General features: G+C 42.7%; 1 protein-coding gene across 1 annotated transcript; it reads left to right on the top strand.

The window, feature by feature from the left end:
- The first annotated feature begins 2,752 nt into the window (after positions 1–2,752).
- tdrd5 (tudor domain containing 5) lies at positions 2,753–12,800 on the top strand. Its single transcript, XM_069702226.1, has 17 exons — positions 2,753–2,989; positions 3,109–3,314; positions 3,705–4,002; positions 4,081–4,256; positions 4,658–4,741; positions 5,261–5,317; positions 5,668–5,830; positions 5,914–6,083; positions 6,308–6,522; positions 6,707–6,916; positions 7,022–7,088; positions 7,608–7,799; positions 8,224–8,349; positions 9,130–9,195; positions 9,890–10,075; positions 10,169–10,352; positions 12,361–12,800. The coding sequence occupies exons 1-17, from the start codon at positions 2,761–2,763 to the stop codon at positions 12,492–12,494; spliced, it is 2,763 nt and encodes a 920-aa protein (XP_069558327.1). The 5' UTR covers positions 2,753–2,760; the 3' UTR covers positions 12,495–12,800.
- Positions 12,801–14,236: the final 1,436 nt, after the last annotated feature.

Below are 14,236 nucleotides of genomic sequence, written 5' to 3'. Positions count from 1 at the left end.
CAAAAGCTCTAACAAGGGCAAAGAAATTGCAGCCGTATAAATTTTTTTTCCCCTGTTCATACTTTCCAATGTTTTCACTAACCATTACAGCTTAGAACCGCAAATGTTCCGCTTATGAGAGTCCCCAAGTATAAAATGGGCCATGTATACCTGAAACATATTTCTATATAAGTAGCCCACTAAAGTTACAAAGTTACAGACATAAACTGGTGCTGAAAGGCTTAGGTTTTATACCTCTGAATAATGCATAGAGCAGGATATTTTAATATGTTTCATGGAGAACATGCACGCAAATGGCATTAAAAGTTTTATAACCTTAAGTTAACTCTTTGGGTCCATTGCATTTCTTCCCTGGTAAAAAAATAACAGTACCATCCAGATGTGGAATCCAGCATTGAGGGTTTTACTGTTGAGACTAATTGTGTTAGTGGAGCTCAGGGAGTCACCTTGTGTCTTCGCTGGGAATGTGCAGACTCAGTCCGTGAAAGAGCTGATGTAGTTTGTTCTGTATTTTGACAGGGAGAGACGCACAGCATCCTCCCTAATGTGTCCTTAATTAAACTGAATATTCTTTCGGTACCCCACCTGAAGCTGAAGGGAAACATGTTCACAGTTTAACCATGTTCAGTCATTTTTTTTTTAGGGCCCGAGCGCCGATTGGTGCGAAAGCCCCATTGTTCTTCAAGGAATTATTGTTCCGCGTTATTATTATTCTCTGTAAACAACTGCATTTTTGGAAGGCTTTATTTTAGTGGAGTTGCTGCAGACGTTCTTAGTAGATACTAGATATACATGTTTTCACGGGGGTCTGCAGTGATATTAAACATCTTCCTGTAATGTGTTTCAGGGACATTTCAGGGAGGAGAAACAATAAATAAGATGTTCAGACAGAAAAATGTATGTAATGTTATGTGTTGTAGACTAACAGAGAAAAGCATGCTGACCAGAACAGGTGACCCCTCACCTGGTGCCTCCTAGGAAACGCATTTCATTTGAGATCATTAAGTTAACCTGATATGGAGAGGACATACATGCCAGTGTTCAAGAAAAAGGTCAAGGTACACCAACAAGTGTGCGATTCTGTGCTAGGTTATGTTTACAATAATACAACATATATATATGCCATATCATATTACTTATATATAGGTCGTATTATCAACTATTAATCCTAAGGGGTAGATGAAAGGCTGTGGTTGTGAATGAAGGTGTAGACAACTGGGTGTGGTTGTGAATAAAGGTGTAGACAAAAGGCTGTGTTTGTGAATGAGAAAACCAAAAGGTCACAGGAGGGGGTCTGCAACCTGTGGGGTCGCATACTGTGGTTCTTTGAGGCATTAACAGGAACAGACTCCAGGGACTCCAGGGGGTGAAGGAAGACAACCACCACCTCCACCAACCAACAAAGGACACATCAATACACATGACTTTTTGGTGTCTGGACTATAAGAAGACTGGGTGAGGGAAAGTCAGGAGATCAGAGAACTGACACATACTCTGTTGAGGTCAGGGAAGCATAGTCTGGACCCCAGAGCTCTGTAAACTGATTATTCTGGTGCTGTTAAATAAATATCTTGAAGCCTGACATCTTCTGCTATTGCCTCATTAAAGAACACGCAGGACTGGGGGCTGACACATATTGGCTTTGTACTAGCAGGAGCCTGAGTCCAACACCAAGTCAAATGTAGAAGTGGTTGTCGAAATCACCGTGCGGTCTTTTTTTTTTTTTTTTTTTTTTTTAGAGCGGGTCACGTGCTTCTGCAACGGACGGTCCGAGTCCGTTGTGCTGCCGCAGAAACGAAGGTTGGCGAAGTTTTTATTCGTTTTAAAATTTTAAACTTAACTTGGCTGCAAACTAACTGAACCGGCGTTGTGCTTTGATGTAAACTTGATCTGATGAAAGGTTTTTCCGAACACGAGTTGCACGTTGACAAGGGTCCTTTTTGTTGTTGTTGTTGTATTTTTTTTTTAAATTTTTTTTAAAGTTATTCACATTCGTGCTGCCGTCCAACAACGTGTTCGGAGGTCTGCTGGCGACAGGTGTGGAGGAGAGCCGAGGTGACGCGGAGACCGGGCCCGGACACCGCGGTACGATGGCGTAAAGATACCGGGGCGCTTTCGGTAACGTAACGCTTCGTCCACCGAGGAAAACTTTTGTTTTGTTAATCAGCTTGACTTTTTACTCAAACGGAACTTGTGCTACTTTTAACCAGTTACGAGCCTTTGGTTACGGCAGCCAACCACGGCGGTGCCTCCTCCTGTTTATGTTGCTTACGTTGTTATTTAAAGACACGAGTCCTCCTCATGCTACGGGCCTAACCTGTAACCTTGCGTGGTGAATTGGGTCGACTACCTCTTTGCGTTGGTCTACGTGTCCCACGCAAACATGCCGCCCCCACCCACACCCACACACACACCCACACACACACCACACACACACACACATCTGGCCCTCACAGTGCCACCTGGTGCTGGTATGTTTGAATGATAATAATAAACTTTTATTTCATACAAGAAATGCAGCTCAAAGTTCTTTACAGCAAGAGCATTACATGCAGTGTTTCCACATAAAGAAAAAAAAATAGATATAAAAGAAGATTTTAAAAAAAAAAATATAGAAAAAATAACGAGACGTATGAGAACAGATTAAAAGCATAAGAACGGATCGAATGCATAAAATTAAACACAAAATCAAATTAAAATATAAAAATGGATTTCTTCCATTTGTCCTCTTGCTGTGTTCTCCAGACATAAGCAGGCAAGATGAACCAGGAAGATGTGTTGGCAAAGCTGAAGAGGGATGTTCGCTCTTTGCTCATTTCATCTAAGTTGGGGCTGGACCCTGATAAGCTCAGGGGAGACTATGTCACCATGTTGGGGCATCCGATGCCCCTGAAAACCCTAGGCTTCAAAAACATCATGGATATGGTGAAGGAGATGTCCGACGTGGTGTCTGTTCACCGCCAGGCAGATGGTAGCTTGCTCTTAAAAGGTAGAGTCTTTTTTTTTTTTTTCATGTTTAAAATAGGCGGGGTCCAAATTTCTCATTCCTTCAAACACGTGAACACGTCTGGATATTTCATGCTTTCACCTCTTGTATCTTCGTCGCAGCTGTTGGTGACGAGTCCACCCGAAACATTGAGGAGCTGGTGGCCAAGCAGCGCGTGTCTAAGAAGGTCAAAAAGGGAAGCGGGAACCACGCCTCGCCCTGCTACAGTAGCCATGTGCATCCGCCTGTGGTCCTCCCGAGAAGAGGCTGCGCTCCTCCATCCCTCCCTGCCCAGCTGAGAGCACAGCTTCGTGTCCTGCTCTCCCAGGTATGACTTCCAAGACATCCTGTCAAAGTTCTTATGTCATTATATATTGTTTCTCACTAAGATGCGTTGTAGGTATTATCCATAGTAAGCGGAGCTTTTTAAGCCAGAAGTTGTTTTTTTTTAGTTTTTGAAGTTTACTCTGTATAAGCTTACCCTGATTACTGAAATGGGATAACTATCAACGAAATGAGAGCTGAGATTATTGTGAGTATTGTTTTTTTTTTTTATCTTCATAATGCTTTGCAGTTTTCAAGCAAACCCCCTGAATAAGAGAAGTTGATGCATGACTAGTGTTTCTAAATTTGTTCTGGTTGTATTTTTTTTTTTTTTTTTTTTCGAACAAATCACGTGATGCTGTCATTTGGAGTAATGATGCGACACATCTCCCAGGGTCCAATTAGGTTGTCTGACCTTGAGACCTGTTTCTCCCGCTGCTTCGGCTACCCGCTGCGTTCCCACAACTATGGCTTCTGCTCCACTGGAGAGATGCTGGAGGCGGTGGCGGACCTCATCGTCATCCAGCAAAGCAGGCTAGGCTCAGTTCTGAGGCTGAGGGAACACAAGATGCCCAAGCAGCTGCTGACACCGGTCAGCTCGCCATTGAGGACCGGAGCAGTAAAACCCAGACCTGAACGGCGGGCCTCCACACGGCCACACGTTCTAATTCAGATGCCAACAAACCCCTCAGGTGTGTTATTAAGGAGACGGATTTATGTAGGCGGTAAATGCATCGGTGTCCGGAAACTTGTTATCTTGTGCTCTCCAGCTAAAGTTCCAATCAAGCAGAGTCCTCCGAACCAGCGGTCCACTGACGCTACCTTTGACCCTGTCCCTTATGAGCCAACAACCGTCAGTAGCAATCCAGGGATGGTTGAGGAGAACCCAAAAGCTAATTCAGTGGACTGCCAAGAGGGTCAGCTCTTTCAAAAACGTGTCTTCAAGGTTTGTTTTCATTTAAAAGCAAACTTGGTATCTGCCAATGAACACAGCTGCTTAATACAAGACATGAGAACATATAGGAACATGTTTTCAATAATCCATTATCTTCAGGTCTTATTGTATAAACTGGACACATAAACAAATTTGTCAGATGACAGCTTACAGAAAACTAGTATCTATAATAAATATTAGAAGCAAAAGAACATTGGTGAAATTGTGGTTTAACTTTTAGACTCTTGTTTTGTCAAACCTTCAGAAAGTAATTGGTCAACATTCGTTACGACATAGGACTGCAAAAATACAACAAATAGTTTCACCTCACAGAATTATGTCAGCTGCGAGGAAAAAGGTCGTCTGCTTTAAGTCCAGTTATCTTTTTTCTTTGCACTTAAATTCCAAATCAGCTGGAGGAGGAGTTGCGCCAGCAAATCCTGGAAAATGGAGTTGCTGGCACCATTAGTCAGGAGCTGAAGGACAAACTGCAAAAGGTCAGATTCCACACCGGTTTATAAGCATATGTCTTAGGGCTCTGTTTTGGTAATGCAAGCACAACAACAAACACAAGGCAGTCAGCAATTGGCGCTCATCTTGTGGGGGTGTCTCCAAATGGACGTACATTTTGGTTAATGTATATGTAGCAGCACAAAGTGCAACGGGGCTGGGTGAAGTGAAGTAGTCAAAAGGTGCGGCGATTCAATACATTTACTCTCAGCCCATCACCTCACTGGTCTCCTTGCTCTCAAACACCTGTCAATCACAGTGATGGATGTCAGCAACAGCTAAAGAAATGCAGCACTGCTGTAAAATATGATATGGTTGTTGTCTGACTGGCACAGAGAGGTGCAACAGAATGAGTGCTTTAAAAAAAAAAATTATTATTACAATTTTACAATGATGACAATAATGAATATATATGTTGGCGAGGCAATCACATCAGTCCTACACTATTTAAACTACTTATTTTGGTCTTGTAATGAAACCCTTTGCATGTGAACAACCCTCTGCAGGTCGTAGCTCAGACGACTGGTGGAATATCAGTTCATGATCTGCCTGCTGAATACAAGGTAAATAAAAGAAGTTGTCCTGTACATTTTGCTCATATATGAATTTTAAACAAGGTAGTCATGTGACTGGGAGCCAAAAACCTCATTCATCAGAGGAACTTGATCCAGGATTTTCAGAACCAGTGAAGTTTAAATTATTGGCTTCTCTGTTCTTGTTTTGTTTTTCGATGTACATTGCGGATCTAGAAAGTAGCCATTAAGTCACTAATTTACAGTTACTCTGCCTGCCCCTCTTGGCTATCTGGAAGACGATCAGTTTCAGGCTAAAACTGTAGAGCTCAGATAGTCACGAAAGATGGATGATGGATCTTGTTGGGAATCTCGCATGTGGCGCTTTTTTTGCCCCTTAGAGGTTTTTTGGAGAGGACTTGCCTCTGCTTGAGAGCGGCTTTGTCAGTGTCACAGAACTGGTTGGTGCCATGAGTGACATATTCCACCTAAAGCCAACAGAAGGTGACAACGGACAGCACTGCATTATCATGTACATGCAGGACAGTGACAACACAGAATCAGGTGTGTGTGGGCATATGTTCAAGTAACAGTAGTCTTTCATCTACGCAGGAAATTCATTTTTCTTTATTTTCTCGGCTCAAAAGAGATTGAGAGTTGGAATGATGGTGGGAAGTCGAGAAGGAGCTACTACTTCAGCGGTGGATGTTCTCCTTGGGAGGGTAAACTGGAAGGAGACGACGACGATGGTGATACCCCAGGAGAGGACCAGAAGGAGAAGCTGGAGACGAGTAACATTTCCACGACCAATGAAATGGTTCGGCAACATCTTTTCATCATATTGTGTCACCATACTCAATTCCAAAGACAATCTTTCAGAGAGAGAGTGATCAGAGTCTCACGTGGTCTCAGTACCCACAGTAAAATATAGATTTTTATCTATGTACAAGTTGGACAACACTGACATCTCGCACTAGGTAAAAGTGCTACAGATTAATACTAAATGCTGAGTGTATTGCATTTTATTTGTCTTGCCTGTAGATGGCTGGGATGTACCCGACCATTCAGGTGCACTGCAGCCCTATTGTCCCCCCGGACGCCCTTCGGAGTCAGCGACTTAAACCACCGACGCGCCACAGAGCTCGAGAGCTGGTGGAAGTCTTGGTGGAACATGTGGAGTCGCCTGGACATTTCTACCTCCGCTTCAGCGAGAGTGAGGAGGCCCGAGCGATGGAGGACATGATGTTAGATCTGAGGTGGTGCACGTGTTAGTAGCAGCAGCTTAGTTTGTTGTCCAAACACTTTTTGTTTCTGTTGTGCCAACTGTATTATGTCCTTCTATATTTACCAATCCATCATGCCTGCTACTCTACGAACCATGACATCTTCTCTCTCTGTTTTGTTTTTGTATCATCCTTTTCCTCTTCCTTTGTCCTTTAGACGATGTTACACCAGTCCTGAGGTGTCAGAGCGCTACCGCCTTCCCGAGCAATTTGTCCGACGGGGTCAGGTCTGCTGCGTGTCACCCCAAGGAATGTGGTTCTACCGGGTGGTGATCCACCAGGTTATCAGCCCCGCGCAGGTTCAGGTGTTCTACGTTGACTTTGGTGATTTTGCAGTGGTGAAGAGGGCCAACCTCAAGTTCCTCAAGTAAGTACCTGTCAAACATTTAAGCAGTAAAACAATACAAGTGCGATGACAGAGCTGATGGGTATGTGTGTCCTGCTGCCCTCCATTCATCTCTCTGTTTCACAGATCCAGTTATTCAGGTCTTCCAGCACAAGCGGTTCCATCAACACTCACTGGAATTAAACCCACAACCGTGAGTCTTTAGTTTATCAAAGAAAATATTCTGTTTTCTGACAATGTGAGCCTTCTTAAAAATAACCACACCAACTTCTTCTCAATGCCACAGTGTCAGCTACATCCAGCTGTTCTGTAGTGCTCTACACAGTGTTTAATGACATGTTTCTGCATGCATTCATCCTGCGATGTATGACCTCATCAGTGGGATTTTCCGAGCACACATCACATCTCTTTAGCAACTTGTTGAGAAATATTCCTTCCTGTGATCTTTGAGAGCAAACTCGATGGGCCTAAAATTTCTCCTGTGGAAGAGACCAGAGTAAAACAATGAATGAGCTTGCAGCTTAAAATGGAGTTATGTGAGACAAAACCTTTATGTGAGGTTAATCATAAAATCAGCTCATTTTCACTGACCAAAGCATAAAACTTTAGTCTAGTCTATTGTGTAGATAGCTTGTGAAAACTGTCCAGCTGCTGCTAACTGCTGTTACCATTTAGTTTTAAGAATAGGACACTTGTGGTTGGTCTCTTACAGGGTATCTGGACTGCTGAGGCCACAGCTTCTTTCCAGCAACTGTGCTCTGATCACACCCTGGTGGGAGCGCTGGATTGTTACGCCGGAGATGTGCTGCAAATCTACCTGTGTGACACACGCACTGAGAAAGACATGTATATCCACACTGCCCTGCTGAGCCAAGGCCACGGGTCAGCCTGCAGCCCTGCAGCAGTGAGCCACACACTAAGATACTCATTATATTTGTACCTTGATAAAAAAACAAAAAAATAATAAAAAAAAAGTTTTTGATGAGCTGGCAGGTGTAAATAAAATGTGTAAATGTTAAAGCTGGACCATTTGCTGAGCCAAGGCCACGGGTCAGCCTGCAGCAGTGAGCCACACACTAAGATACTCATTATATTTGTACCTTGATAAAAAAATAAAAAAATAAAAAAAAAAGTTTTTGATGAGCTGGCAGGTGTAAATAAAATGTGTAAATGTTAAAGCTGGACCATTTATATGGGCAACAATTTTTTCAGTGTCCTATATCACCGTACTGCATAATCCAGAGTGGTAATTATATTAGTTACATGTATCATTATTATTTTGAATTCAAGCTCGGTCGGGAGTTAACTCATTGGTACTTTTCCCTCAGTTGTGTACCCAGGTCACGCCAGTGAGTCTCTACATGGGGGAGGGAATGGTTGACCTGCCAGAGGTGGAACAGGAGATGATTTCGTCCCCCAAACCAGCAGACACTCCTGAGCAGTCCACACTGAAGGTAGCCCAAACCCACTAAGAGGTCACGGTTTTGTTCGAAAAGTTACAGCTGTGGCGGTGGCCTTAAAAGACAGTGTTGACTGATACAGAAATTATCGGATGCAACCCCGCGGTGTTCGGTGCTGGGGTTTTCAAAAGCTGTTCTACCAGTCGACACACAGCTCTTAGGAAGCAAATGCTGCTGTTCGATGTAAAAATCATTAAGCCAAACAATACGTTAGTGTCAGTATTGGGTTATCTGGATGTTTGTGGTGGATTTGGAGCTTTGTCTCCATTGTTTTCTGTATATGAGTGCACTCTCTTTGTCTCATGTCTCTTACCCGGTCTTTTAATGTTGCTGTAAAGCTTTTATTCTCCAATGTCCATAGCTCTTATCTTACCAGCCATACTGTCAATGCAGACAGGCCCACTGCAGCACGCGCGCGCACACACACACACACACACACACACACACACGCACACGCGCCATCTCGCTGAAGGGGGAGTTGCCGTCCAATGCTGCTTAATGTATAGTCGTACTGTTGGAAGGTCACAGCTTGTTGCCAGACAGTAAATAAGATGGCAGCCAATCAGTGGGCTGTTTAATGGATATTGAATTACAAGATTGTCTCTCTTTGTCTCTTTGTTAATGAGTGGTGGGTTGTTAAAACTGAACATACACGACAGGCGACATAAAACACAATCTAGATTTTTTTTTTTTAAATTTCGTTTAATTTATTTGCATGAAGTAAAGTTGGAAACAAAATTATGTAATAAAATTGTCTTTTTCTTGGTGTCCCAGTTTGAAGAGGAACAAATGCCTGAATTGGAGTTAATCAAAGACATTGAAGACATCCCCCACATCGAGGTATGTATGGCGCTTCATCACGTTTTGTTTTTTTGTGGTTCATCATCTGCTGTCTGTATATCAGCAAAAGCTGATTGTCAGTGTTAACTGGGCTGAGTCTCACTCTGATGAGTTTATACATGATCCTTCTGGTAGGTTGTTCAAGATAGGTTGTTGTCTTTGCACCAACCTTCCAGCTGTTTCACCTCTGCTCTGTAGGCCGTTTCATTGTCCTTACTGATGAGTCCCAATGCTGTGGTATCATCAGCAAATTTAATGAACTGGTTTGTGCTGTATTTGGCAGTACAGTCATAGGTGAGCCGAGTGATGAGCAGCGGACGAAGCTGGCAGCCCTGAGGGGCCCCCCGTGCTCAGTGTGATGATGCGTGATGTCTTGCTGGCGCTGCCAACCCGGACTGTCCGTGGTCTTCCTGACAGAAAATTCAAAATCCACTTGTAAAAGGAGGTGTTTTTGGCCAAGGGAGAGCTTCTCCATTAGCTTCTGTGGAATGATGGCATTATAAGCCGAGCTAAAATCAATAGGATCCATAATATCTTGATCATACAGCATTAGGGATAAATCATATGTATCTAAAGGTACCTGTAAAACCTAACTGACCTGTCGTGTTTTGGATTGCTTAGTTTGACCTAATTTATATAAAAGATAGACGGTAACAAATGAATAAAAACTAGTTTCCTTCTATGTTATGTTCAGGGTGATGAGGCTAACCCATTGAGCGCTCTGCCAAATGACCAAACCCTCAGCTGCAGTGAACTGGGCCCGGCCTTGACCAACGAAACGCCTCCTACCAGCACCACAAGCCCAACCTGCAGCCTTCTCGCTCCGCCAGATCTCATCCAGATCAAAGCAACCCCAGCTCTCTGTGAAGCCGACCTTCAAGTGGGAGCACTTCTTTTGTATTTAGTTTTATGGAAGCAAAATTTGTGTCGTATGTGTTTTTTGTCCAACAAAGAAACTTGATTCTGTCCTCAGACAGTGACCAGGTCTCCTCCACTCACTCCATCCAGCGCTGATTCAAGCCGCTGCTTTTCGACACCACCAGAAGTGGACCGGCCCAAGGTCACCCCTCCTTCACTGGTCAAGTCTGACTCTTTAATCCAGAGGATGCTGAGTCTCTACAATCCCGACTGGGGCCAACGGCAGGACATCATGCAGGGTACAGATACACACATAGCGATTTATTATTTAAAAAAAAAAAAAAAAAAAAATAAGAACATGATATGCACATAGAGAAAAAGACAAACTCCAGTCTGCTGAAATGTTAAGAGTAACAGCAGCAGATTCATATAGACATATACTTTGCCTTCATTTGTAGAGTTTGTAGATAGAGTTTGATTCAGGGTCATGCCAATTTCGCAAAAGTTATTTTCCCATATGAATTTGTTGTTGACGGATAACATTTTTATAATCTTGCACTACACCTTGTATGGCACTAGATTTTTTTTTTGTGGAATCCAGTAAACCAGGAGATTTCAACCTTGTCACTCCTATTATTCCTTGCGCGACACTTATTTGAGGGATAATCATGCTCCAGGTTTTGGAAGGGGTGTAAACGGGTAGAATAATGCAGTCAGTTAGCTGTGGGCAACAACTTGAGCCGTGTTGTTTTTAGTCTTTTATTTGTTTGAATTAAAGTACCCAGAATCAGCTGTGCTTTTTAAAAAAAAAATTTTACACGTTATAATATAAACCACATCTTTTACCTTCGAGAAGAGTAGTTAACACGTTCTTTTCATTGTAGAAAGCAAACATTACAGAACAAAAGATGTAATGCACACACAAAGCCTTGTCTACTCCTGCACACACACACACACACACACACACACACACACACACACACACACACACACACACACACACACACACACACACACACACACACACACACACACTAATTTTCTAATAGGATTATACAATGACCTTCATTAACCTGACCATGTACACTCATTCGCTCTGTGTCCGTCTCTGTCTCTCTACCATACACACAGAGGAAAGCCTTCAATGAAATTAGAGTGTGTCCATGGATGCAGAGAGGGCGTATTGATTTCCAGCCTGCTGCTTGCAGTGGTGGATGTACCTGCAGTGAGAACCTGACACAGATTCAATTAGATCTGTTACCAGAGCTATTTGACCCAACGAGCTGCTTCCACTGCGTTTGTCCCGACATCGATACACTGCTGCTCCACCACCATTCCACTTGCACCGTATTAGTGAAGAAAGCAAAGCAGAGTGGATTAAGGCAGATTTATCTCCGCTGTAGCATACACGACACTGCGCGCAGATAAAAACACAAGATAAGAAACGGGAACATGACAGATTAGAGGATTTATTATTGTGTTCTGAAAACGTGCAACTACATCCAGACTGCACAATTTTACAACTTCCTGACGGTATTCCCTGTAGTTCGTAGCAAATTCTTTCCCCGCATACTTTTTTTTTTTTTCTCACCTGTCTTTTGTTTCCCAGCATACCCTGAGACTTGTTTGCTGACTTCCCCCCAAAAAGCTGACATTGCAAAACCTTGACCCCCCCCCCCCCCAAAAAAAAACAAAACAAAAAAAACCCAATATCATCACTTACAATTGCAAAGTCTGCACTTGTGCCTTGTCAAGATGATCTTGTATCTCTCTTGATGCGTCTGCAGCCGAGTTTGACAGCGAAGCAGATTTGTTTCATACAAAAGGGCCAATACTCAGCATGTTGTTGAGCTGCTCCTCAGAGAAAACACTGCAGAATATGAAATAACAAGTGAAGAAAACAATTTCCAGGCTCATTGATTTAAAATTATGGAAATATCTTGAGTAAATTAACATCAGATGAGATTCTGGCCTTTGCTGACCTTCGGTGGTTGAATTTTTGGGCATTTCCTCTTGTTTTATGGTGACAGTAAAGAGAGACATGTAGCAAAAAAGACCAACAGGGTGTTTGTTCTTAGTAGCATAAGAGAGATTCTGCTGTGACCTGAGAATTGCGTAATGAAGGTCAGTGAGGGAGTTATGTCCGGTAATTTACAACGGATTTTTCAACCGCAGTATCAAGGTCACGTTATTTATTCATGAGTCTGTAACTGTTGATGGTGGACGTGGTAACCTTGTACTATTTCACAGAATAGTAATAGTAAATATGAAATTGTTGTTAAACGTGTGTTTGATTCTGTTTCTCAGGTGGACCTTTTTCACCTCTCTGCCTGCGAAACTCTGGCATTGTGTTTCCTCTGTTTGGGTCAGGTGGGTCACACATCCTACGCTCTTCTCTCCTCCCCCAAACCAACCGCTCGAATCAATCCGAACGAAGATAAAGGAGGATTTATCCCCTAATAAATTCTCCGCTAATAAAATAATCTGACGGTCTGAGAATGCAGTTGACAAATTGTTCAACTCTATGTTAGGCTTTGTTTAATAGTTTGATACGAGTGTCATTGTAACACTTTTCTAACAGTTATGTTTATTGGTTTTTTTTTTTTTTAAGGTTTTATTTACCTATACATGTTTCTGTTTTGATGGGATTAAAACATCTCAAATGCTGTTACAGTGAAAAACGAAGAAAACATGTAAGTCATGACGGATGTAATTTTATTTTGGAAAATAAATCTTATTTGATACAATGTTTTATCATTTCAATTTGGATGTCATTTTTAGCAGGGGATCATTCTTTCCACAGTTTGTCTTCACCTCATTTGACACAATGTGGGACATAAATATGAGGGTGTCAATAACATATCAATAAGTTGCGAGACTGCTCCTTGTTACGTGTGAGCGATGCGCGGCATCGTGAAGTGCACGGAGCTGGAGGAAGGTATTACCCTAATGAGGTAGTGTTACAAATTTTGTCACTTGATTGAAATCAGCACTCGAGTTACACACATTTTTGTCAGCACTGGTCCAGACACATCTGCGATTTCACCCTGGACATTACACCGGAGGGCGCAAATCAAGTTTTGTTTCAAACTCTGGAAATTAGCAGCAGAGACTCTTGAAAATGCTTCAGAAAATCTGCGGCAGTAAAGCGATGAGCCTGGAGAGGTGTTTTGAGTGACATTTGTGTTTCCCTGGGGCGGAAGGTTGTTGTCCTAAACTGGAAAAGCCGCATCAGGTCAGGCACACAACTAGGTGGGTTTCACAGTGACATTCACTGGGTTGTGAATTCATCCCCGAGGGTCAGACTGTCAACGCTTCTACTGTGATGTGAGTCATCTGAGGGAAAATATTAGCCGCAAATGACCTAAACAGTGGCGCGACGGCACTTTATCCCAACATGACAATGCGCCCGATCACAGCCCTTTGAAGATGTCTTGCCCACAGCAAGACAATCGTTGCTCCCCACCTCTCCAACTCCCAACGACGTATTTCTGTTCCCCGATAATTTGCCACAAGCTTTGATGAGCGCTGTCTGCTCAAGTTTCAGGTACGTAAAACATTGCAGACGCACCCAGACCACTGCTCTGAAAAGCTTGTGTAACTCGGGTGCTAATTTTGATTATATATATATATATTTTTTTTTTAACTTGGAATACTTACTCATTAGGGTTACACCTTCCTCCTGCTACGTGCTCGTCACAGTGCTGTGAACTGTTTGCGCGCAACAGGAGCAGTCTCGGAAATTATGGATCCACCCTCGTATGTAGACACACAATGCTTAACATAAAGACAAAACCTTTTAGCTTCGTTTTGTTGAATATTTGGACAATTCTCATTGTTGGAAAATGATTACAGAAAGAATATAAAACCTGTGAGAAGAGTACATTTTTAATTAAAGCCACACACAGAAAGTGCCTACAATGCATTGCACACAGTTCCCTTTGCCAAGTCTCTCCTTGTAGAATCCATTCAACAAAAAAAATACAAGAAGCAGCCTAATGTTTGCAGAGAGAAAAGAAGGTACTGATCATATACTGTAACATTGGCAGCTGTTGTAAACGCAACATGTACACCTGATACACCTGAACATCTGTTGAACTGGGAATATACCACCAGGAAAGTTGGGCGTTTTTGAGAACTCTGTGAAATAGGTTTGACGTCACTTGACGTGGCAGCGTTTGTG

The sequence above is a fragment of the Brachyistius frenatus genome, unplaced genomic scaffold (genome assembly GCF_029030835.1).
Source record: "Brachyistius frenatus isolate BFR_SWC_R1_liver_20210118 unplaced genomic scaffold, ASM2903083v1 Contig_41, whole genome shotgun sequence".
NCBI lineage: Eukaryota > Metazoa > Chordata > Actinopteri > Embiotocidae > Brachyistius > Brachyistius frenatus.
The sequence above is the reverse complement of the archived record's forward strand: the minus strand, read 5'-3'. Positions and strand labels throughout refer to the sequence as shown.

Bases quoted from the DNA above. Each gene is read 5' to 3' on its own strand.
- tdrd5 (XM_069702226.1), top strand. From the start codon at position 2,761: ATGAACCAGGAAGATGTGTTGGCAAAGCTGAAGAGGGATGTTCGCTCT. The intron at 6,523-6,706 runs GTGGTGCACGTG...TTTGTCCTTTAG, and splicing joins GACATGATGTTAGATCTGAG to ACGATGTTACACCAGTCCTG. The intron at 8,350-9,129 runs GTAGCCCAAACC...TTGGTGTCCCAG, and splicing joins CTGAGCAGTCCACACTGAAG to TTTGAAGAGGAACAAATGCC.